At 38.7% G+C, this 9,724-nt stretch overlaps 1 protein-coding gene across 1 annotated transcript; it reads left to right on the top strand.

Moving 5' to 3' along the window:
• Nucleotides 1–8,580: 8,580 nt before the first annotated feature.
• LOC111149858 (olfactory receptor 4B1-like) lies at nt 8,581–9,510 on the top strand. The gene has a single exon (XM_022507162.1). The coding sequence runs from the start codon at nt 8,584–8,586 to the stop codon at nt 9,508–9,510; it is 927 nt and encodes a 308-aa protein (XP_022362870.1). The 5' UTR covers nt 8,581–8,583.
• Nucleotides 9,511–9,724: the final 214 nt, after the last annotated feature.

The following is a 9,724-nucleotide window of genomic DNA, read 5'->3' as shown; positions in this document are numbered from 1 at the left end:
TTTTATCAAGTGTAGGATTTATAAATGTTTTCTCTCATTCTGTTGGTTGCTTTTTCATTTTGTTAGTTTCCTTTACTGTGCATAAGATTTTAGTTTCATATAGTCCCACTTGTTTATTTTTGCTTTTTTGTCTTTGCTTGCTTCTTTTGTTTGTTTTTTGTTTTTTGGTGTCAGATCCAAAAAAACATTGCCATGACCTAAGTCAAGGAGTAGTCTCCTACGTTTTCCTTTAGGGTTTTTATGGTTGCAGGTCTTATGTTTAAGTTTTTAATCCGTTTGAGTTGATATATGTGTATTATAGGAAGGGGCCCAGTTTCATTTTTTCCTATGTGGCTATCCAGATTTCCAAACACTGTTTATTGAGGGAGACTTTCCTTTCTTCATTGTTTATTCTTGGTGACTTGTCATAAATTAAATATCATGTATGCATGAGTTTATTCCTGGGTTCTTTACTCTGTTCCATTGATCTATGTGTCTGTAATAGAGTTTGAAATAAAAATGATGCTTCTGGCTTTGCTCTTTCTGACGATTGTTTTGGCTGTAGAGGGTTTATTTGTTTCCATACAAATTTTAGGACCGATTTTTATATTTTTGTGCAAAATGTCATTGGAATTATGATGGGGATTGCATTAAATTTGTAGATTGCTTTGAGTGGTATGGATATTTTAGTAATATTTATTGTTTCAATCAATGAGAATGGAATATCTTCTCATTTTTGTGTGTCCCCAATGTTTTTCATCAATGTCTTATAATTTTCAGCACACAGATTTTCACCAACTTGGTTAAAATTATTCCTAAGTATTATTTTCTTTTGGATGCTATCATACATGGGATTTTTTTTTTCTTGATTTCTCTTTCAGATAGTTCGGTTATTTAGTGTATAGATGCACAATTGAGTTTTTTTTCTCAAACCATATACTTTGTTTTTAATTAAAAAATACATTATATAAAGCAGGACGGGTGGCTCAGTGGGTTGAGCCGCTGCCTTCGGCTCGGGTCGTGATCTCAGGGTCCTGGGATCGAGCCCCGCATCGGGCTCTCTGCTCAGCGGGGATCCTGCTTCCTCCTCTCTCTCTGCCTGCCTCTCTGCCTGCTTGTGATCTCTCTCTGTCAAATAAATTAAAAAAAAAATCTTAAAAAAAAAGTATATGATATTTACACAATTTTTTCCTCTAGTCAATACAGTGAAAAGTCTAATTTTTATTTCAGGAAGTTTGGCTTTCTTATAGGAATATTACTGGTTCATCATTGTAAAGAATTTGAAAATCAAATCATGAACTTGGAAAATTTCTGGATGGTAAAATGCTATGCTTACCTCCTGTGTCTTTTCCTTAGCTAGATTCCTTAAGTTTCATTCTCTCTTTTTTTAAAAATTTCTTTTCAGTGTAACAGAATTCATTGTTTATGCACCACACCCAGTGCTCCATGCAATACGTGCCCTCTGTAATACCCACCACCTGGCTCCCCCAACCTCCCACCCCCCGCCCCTTCAAAACCCTCAGATTGTTTTTCAGAGTCCATAGTCTCTCATGATTCACCTCCCCTTCCAATTTCCCTCAACTCCCTTCTCCTCTCCTTCTCCCCATGTCCTCCATGTTGTTATGTTCCACAAATAAGTGAAAACATATGATACTTGACTCTCTCTGCTTAACTTATTTCACTCAGCATAATCTCTTCCAGTCCCATCCATGTTGCTACAAAAGTTGGGTATTCATCCTTTCTGATGGAGGCATAATACTCCATAGTGTATATGGACCACATCTTCCTTATCCATTCATCCATTGAAGGGCATCTTGGTTCTTTCCACAGTTTGGTGACCATGGCCATTGCTGCTATAAACATTCTTTTCAGAATAGAATGAAACTTGAACTTCCATAACTTTCTTAATGTGCTAGTTAACAGCATTAAATCGTGTACTTGATTATATATGGTTAGTGCCTATATTTTGGGTAGTTATATTACATTTTTTTCTTTCAACATTCTTTTCTAAACTTCTAACAGAGTTTTTTGCCCAAAATCATTTTCTTTTTTTTTTTTTACCATTTTTAAAAAAAATTTCTTTTCAGTGTAACAGTATTTATTTTTTTGCACCACACCCAGTGCTCCATGCAATATGTGCCCTCCTTAATATCCACCACCTGGCTCCCTCAACCTCCCACCCCCCACCCCTTCAAAACCCTCAGGTTGTTTTTCAGAGTCCATAGTCTCTCATGGTTCATCTCCCCTTCCAATTTCCCTCAACTCCCTTCTCCTCTCCTTCTCCCCATGTCCTCCATGTTATTTGTTATGTTCCACAAATAAGTGAAAACATATGATACTTGACTCTCTCTGCTTAACTTATTTCACTCAGCATAATCTCTTCCAGTCTCGTCCATGTTGCTACAAAAGTTGAGTATTCATCCTTTCTGATGGAGGCATAATACTCCATAGTGTATATGGACCACATCTTCCTTATCCATTCGTCCGTTGAAGGGCATTTTGGTTCCTTCCACAGTTTGGCAACCATGGCCATTGCTGCTATAAACATTGGGGTACAGATGGCCCTTCTTTTCACTACATCTGTATCTTTGGGGTAAATACCCAGTAGTGCAATTGCAGGGTCATGGGGAAGCTCTATTTTTAATTTCTTGAGGAATCTCCACACTGTTCTCCAAAGTGGCTGCACCAACTTGCATTCCCACCAACAGTGTAAGAGGGTTCCCCTTTCTCCACATCCACTTCAACATATGTTGTTTCCTGTCTTGCTAATTTTGGGCATTCTAAGTGGTGTAAGGTGGTATCTCAATGTGGTTTTAATTTGAATCTCCCTGATGGCTAGTGATGATGAACATTTTTTCATGTGTCTGATAGCCATTTGTATCACAATTGAGTTTTGTATATTTTTTTATCTTGCAACTTTACTGAATTTATTTATCCGTTCTAACAGTTGGCTGTTATTTATTTCCATACAAATTTTGGGACTTTTTAAATACTTCTGTGCAAAATGCCATTGGAATTATGATAGGGAGTGCATTGAATCAGTAGATTGCTTTGGGTAGTATGGACAAAGTCAGCAAGACTTAATGAACATGTATTATATGCCAGACATTGATAGATGGTGAGGCACTAGGATCTAAGTGACTTATACATAAATCTGTTAGAATTGGAAGGTACAATAGGAATAATCCAGCTGAACTCTGTCATTTTATATAGAAGCAGAACCAGTTAAGAGTGAGAAGTGGAGGGGCAACTGGGTGGCGCACTCAAGTTAGGTTATCAGTTAATTAATCAGTTATGACCAGAGCTAGTGCCCAGCTGTCCTGGCCCTGTCAAGTCCTTGCTTTCCTCTCTATTCATTCTCCTTTACATTTTTAGTAGTTTAGTCTGGAAAAAAGTTCCCTTTATGTCCTTCCTTCAACTTTCTTCTCCTTATTATTATTTATATTCTCTTTTATGCCTAATTATTTGGTACAAAAACTTTACAGAAATCTCACTAAACTAATTGAAACAGATTTTGAAACTTTCCTAATCATAGTTTGTTTGGTAGTGTTTCACCCAAGAGAAAAGAAATTCCATGGGGGGAGTTTTTCCCTTGATTATTGTGTGTGGCTTAATTTATTTTCAATAGTTCAAGGATCTAAGCATTTAACAGAACCTTGGACTCTCAGTGGGTAGCTTTGTTTTCTAAATGAAAAAACAGCATCTTAAATTCTCTGAGCTTGCTGATTTATGTGGCTTTTGTTTACTTCTTCGATGTTATCCAAATATCAACCCAGACCCAGATCTTCTAAATTTTCCTTTTTGTGATTTATCTTAAATGCCAAATATTTATTTTCTAAAAGCTCCCTGGAACATGGTGTTTTCTTACTGGGAGCAAGATCTGATTCTTGAATCACAGTAACAGCCACCTGGCATGTTCTGATGGTAGTTTAGAGCTATTAAAAGAGAACTGATTTCTGATTTAGTAGCTTGGGAAATACCTAGTGTGTGGCTTTGGGAAGCAATGAACCTCTCAGCCTCTATCACTTCTCTATGAATAACGGAAGTTAGAGTAAAAGGTCTCTAAATATTTTCAGCACCACTCTAAGGGGCTTAGTTGAGTGTGACCTGGACTTTGCTCATTGGGCCTATCAGTGAAAAATCAGCTGGGTGGGGACTATTAGCTAAAGCACCTTACCCGTCCAGGGACCAGGACTCCCAGAGAGCAATCCAATGCTCCAACCTATTTTAGTTTTCCCAACCAGATCATCACCTTGAGAATGAGCTATTCCAACGGAGTCACTCCTTTCATACTTGCACTTGAGTATTTTGAGATCCATCTGATCTAATTCCCTGTTCTAAGGTGGAACAAAACCACACCAGATGTTCTGATCTAAAGGTAGGTGATATGGCTGGAAAGAAGGTACGAAGTCAGCTGTAGGATGTTGGGGGAGGACAGTTCCTTTTTTTAAGCCACGAGTTTTCATTTGTATATGAGGTGGTTTGGTTAGAAGTAATTTTGGGGAATGTGAGCAGAGGATGAGGCTAAGAATCACATTTATTCATTTTCTAAATTTAAATTCAATTAGCCAACATATATTACATCATTAGTTTTTGATGCAGCGTTCAGTGATTCATTAGTTGCGTATGACACCCAGTGCTCATCACATCATATGTCTTCCTTAATCCCACTAGCCCAGTTACCCCATCCCCTCACCTACCTTCCTTCCCACAACCCTCAGTTTGTTTCCTGGAGCCAAGAGTCTCTCATAGTTTTTCTCCCTTTCTGATTTCTTCCCATTGAGTTTTCCCTCCCTTCCTATGTGAGCCTCTGCTCTATTTTTTATATTCCACATATAAATGAAACCATATAATTGTCTTTCTCTGATTGACTTATTTCATATGGTATAATACTCCCCAGTTCCATCCATGCTGACGTGAGTGGTAGGTATTCATCCTTTCTGATGGTTGAGTAATATTCCATTGTGTATATGAACTACATCTTCTTTATCCATTCATCTGTTGAAGGGCATCTCTGTTCCTTCCACCATTTGGCTATTGTGGACATTGCTGCTATGAACTTTGGGGTACAGGTGCCCCTTCTTTTCACTACATCTGTATCTTTGGGGTATTCATTAATTTTTATTATTAAATATATGTAACATAAAATTTGATGATTTTAAAGTCCTTTACAGTTTTGTGATTCTGTGAGGTACCATTTTGGAATGATGAAGTGGGAAGTGGCAGTGTGTGACTGGGAAGGAGGTTTCATTAAATCATCTGAGATCAGTCACATTGGGTACCTCAAGCTCTCTCTTACATTTATTTGTGAGTGTTGTCTACATTCTGTCATTATGCTCTAGTCTGGGGTCCAGTAGGTTGTCTGATGTGGAGTCTGGATGCTCACCTGCTGATTTAGGCTTTCACATGCTCATCACTTTTTCTTTCCATGCCCCTCAGTGAGGCAGCATTATGGGGAGAGAGAAAGTACTTCTCACCAGCTCTGTGGGAGAGGTGGTGGGAATGGCTGGTGGCACATAGCAGAAAGAGGAATAAATGCAGAAAAGACAGAGATGATAGGAAAATGTAGTTTAAAAAAAAAAAAAAGACTATCAGATATTCTATCCCCTCAGGATAAAGCCTAGAAAAACTTGACCTGATATTATTTATTTCTGGCTTTTGAGTGATCTCTCAGATTGGTCCTGTTTTATTTTCCTTAATTTCAGCAGTGGATAATAAAGTAAATAGTTAAGTTCATGCTCAGATAAAAGGTATATGTTTGTGTAGGCGAATATTCCTCAGACCTCTAATGAAATGTTTAACTCTTAGGTGTTACATACTTAGAAATTATACATGGCAGTGATTATAGAGCTTGGGATCTATGGTTATGCTGCTTGGATTGGAATCTTGGCTCCACTCCTATGTAACCTCTGGCCAGGTGATTCACATATCTTTGATTCTGTTTCCTCTTATGTATAAAAAGAGATGATAATAATAATACCCACATCACAGGTTTGTTGTGACAGTTAAATCTATTAATGTATATAGAGCACTTGTAAATACATGGCACAAGGACTTTTGCAATGCTAGCTATCATTATTCATGAAAATTGAGTTAATAATAACAATTAAAAATATTAAACAGATAATTTTTGATTATGATGGTATATGATGGGACACAGTCCCAGAAGCTACAATTATAAGACCATCTGTTAATTTCTATAAAATTATGTAGTGTGATAATGTACCATAGGAACACAAAGGAGAGAATATATTATTCCTCTTGTATTGTAGTGAGGTTCTTTGTGTAATTAGAAAGGAGGAAAACTAAACTCAGAGAAGGGAGAAAGGACACTTTGAAGTGGGAAGTAACTGGATAACCATCATTTGAGAATATACACGGGTGCAAAAATAGGCAATGGCCAGTTCAAGCTGGACCTGGAATCCATAAAAAGAATATTATAACTTAGGCTGTAGGCAATAGGGAGATATTGATAGACCTTAGATATTGATAGATTTTAGAGATGTAACAGGACCAGGTTTACATTGAAGGATAATCACCAGAGTATTTTCCAATGCTCAGGGAATGGGGTGGAGTACTAAAGACCAGCTTCAATGGACACACAAGACTGGAAATGGGTTGGAAGGTGGGTGGTGTTGGAAGGACAAGGAGAGGATGTTTCTGGCTAAGTGAGGCTTTGTGGTGGGAATGAGCAGCATAGGCTTTGGGATGGGGAGAGGACATGAACAGAGGGGAGTTGAAGCTTAGTGGGTGAGAGGGTGATTGCTGAGGTGGCTCAGTCTGTGAAAGTCTTTAAAAGTGAGTCCGAGGAGTTCAGGTTCCCCCCTGGCTATTTCTATGTAGGGGAGGATCTGAGGAAAAAAAGGTTTAGGACACAATTTTCTGGCTACAGTGTGTGGGGTGGATGGGCAGGTGCATCTGGAGATGAAGAGGCATTGGTAATTTGGGCATCTGTGGATAGCATGTGAGAAGGGGTGGTAGGAAGAGTGGAGAGAAAAGACACACGGGGCTGGGGAATAGTATAATGGGAAATTCGTGGGGTGTGGTGATGACTGGTGTGTACATGAATGGGAGGCACGGATCGAAGGTAATATCAGACCTACAGTCTGGGCAGCTTGGAGAGTTTTAAGAGCATTTGATTGTTAGTGAGTCTTAAAATCTTTTAATATGTATACTGATTTTTTTTTACTAATTCTTTTGTGAATCACCTGTTTATATATTTTGCCCATTTTCTGTTGGGATACAGGTATATTTCTTAAAGAAGATCTTTTTTAGGTTGGGTCATTAAGCCTTTCTCTAGTATTTTTCTGACTCTAGAATGCTAATTTCTTTATTGTTTTTAAAGTTCAGTGACTTTATTTAGTTTTAAACTTCAGCATGTGTGCTTGTCTGAGGAACTCTGACATACACACTACCTTATTTTGATCTGTATCACTGAATTTGTTTCTCTGTTGATTCCGGTCCTTGCTGTTCAGCTGTGTTTTTAATTCTTCTTAAGTATATTTCTTGCAAATTTCAGTATGAAATCAGAGTTAAGGGGAAGAACAATGAAGATAACATTTAGAGCTGAGGATCAACGTGCTCATGCTTTTCATCCCTGTTTCTCATGGGTTATATGTGGTGGAAAAATTCCCAACATGGCACCTTAATCTAGAGCAACCGTTTTCAATCACATGATATTTTTAGCTTGAAGTGTGTATCTGATCTGTATTTATTCTGTATAGTCTTGTGTGTTTATACATATATGAGAGATGCTCAGTAATTGTCTGTTCCAGGGGAGTAACTCATGGAGACATCTTAAGCCTTGTATACTTTTAGGCTCACTACAACATGGAACCAGAGCAGGGAGGCTGGCCAGTTATAACAATGCTCTTGGAAGACAAACTCTCAGAGTTCAGGATCTCTCAGTAGTTTGCTTAGTTTCCCAAGAGATGGGAAAAATAATAGTGAAATGGAGATAGATGAAGTCTCTCCAGAGGATTTGAACACTTGTTATACAAACAAAGTTGCAGAAGTTGCAGCCTGCAAAAGAATCTGATTTGAGTAAGTTGAAGACTGATGTAATTGAGTTGAGAAGACCGTACTCAGGACCTTTTGGAAAGGGAAGAATTATTAGTAGGAAGATGTTTCCTGGGGCAGAGATGAGGAAACAAGGGATTTAGGAGTAGAAGTGTCTCATGAGATTTTCCCAATAGAAGAGAGCTATCAAAATACAATGAAGATAATAAATGCTATGAAGATAATAAAGGCTATGAACTTGAACAGCTCCCAAATTCAGAATGTCTTATAGTGAACTGGAAATGAGTTTCTGGCTGAATTCAGAAAGCCTGGTTCTGAGACCCAGAATTCACCACTTTCTGTGTGACCCTGGGTGCATAGCCAATCTCCCTGAGCCTTACTTTTCTAATACGCAAATTCATTAGATTGCTAATATTTAATGCTGAATGAGTACATATGGGCCAAATGAATGAGTTGGTGATTAGTATATTGTAAAGTGAATTACAGAGTCTAACATGTTATAAGTGAGGTGAATCGGTTGCAATCGGTGTTTGTTTTATTGCAGGTCTCTCATGACCTTGTGTCCAGAACACCTAACTGGATTCCATGGTGAATACAAATAACGTGACTGAGTTAATTATCATTGGTCTTTTCCAGGATCCAGAGGTACAGAGAGTGTGCTTTGTAGTGTTTCTTCTTGTGTACTTGGCCACAATGGTGGGCAATGGTCTCATTGTCCTGACAGTCAATGTTAGTAAGAGTCTGCATTCCCCCATGTACTTCTTCCTTAGCTACCTGTCTCTGGTGGAGATCACTTACTCCTCTACTGTTGTCCCTAAATTCATCACAGACTTACTTGCCAAGATTAAAACCATTTCCCTGAAGGGCTGTGTGGCTCAGATATTCTTCCACTTCTTTGGGGTCACTGAGATCTTCCTGCTTACGGTAATGGCCTATGACCACTATGTGGCCATCTGTAAACCCCTTCACTACAGAAACATCATGAGCCGGTCTGTGTGTCACCTTCTGGTGGCTGGCTCCTGGTTTGGGGGCATAATTCACTCTATGGTCCAGATCCTTGTTGCTGTTCAGCTGCCCTTCTGTGGCCCCAATGTGACTGACCACTACTTCTGTGACCTCCATCCCTTATTCAAGCTTGCCTGTACTGACACTTCTGTAGAGGGAGTTATTGTGTTGGCCAACAGTGGCTTAATCTCTGTTTTCTCCTTCCTCATCTTGGTATCCTCCTATATTGTCATCCTGTTCAACTTGAGGAATCATTCTACAGAGGGGAGGCGCAAAGCCCTCTCCACCCGTGCTTCTCACATCACAGTGGTCCTCTTGTTCTTCGGACCTGCCATCTTCCTCTACATGCGACCATCTTCCACCTTCACTGAGGACAAACTGGTGGCTGTGTTCTATACGGTTATCACCCCCATGCTGAACCCCATCATCTACACACTCAGAAATGCAGAGGTGAAAAATGCAATGAGGAAGCTTTGGGGGAAGAAAGAGAACTCAGGAGTGGAATAAAAATGAAAACATGCACAAGGTTATTAAGAACAGGACCAAATATACATTCTATTTTTGGTCAGTTGTAAAGAATAGAACAAAAGTTAACTTATTCATATTTTTTGTAATAGTTAGATGACCCCTTACCCTCCATGTTTTCAATCATAACGCTTTCATTGTTGTATTTTGGAGACTTTAAAATTGAGCTGCATTTTTTTTCTTCTTTTGTTCTCTG

Source organism: Enhydra lutris, unplaced genomic scaffold (assembly GCF_002288905.1).
Source record: "Enhydra lutris kenyoni isolate GAN:26980312 unplaced genomic scaffold, ASM228890v2 scaffoldscaffold22, whole genome shotgun sequence".
In the NCBI taxonomy this organism is placed as follows: domain Eukaryota; kingdom Metazoa; phylum Chordata; class Mammalia; order Carnivora; family Mustelidae; genus Enhydra; species Enhydra lutris.
The sequence above is the reverse complement of the archived record's forward strand: the minus strand, read 5'-3'. Positions and strand labels throughout refer to the sequence as shown.

Excerpts from the sequence above, each read along its gene's own strand:
- LOC111149858 (XM_022507162.1), top strand. The coding sequence starts at position 8,584 with ATGGTGAATACAAATAACGTGACTGAGTTAATTATCATTGGTCTTTTC.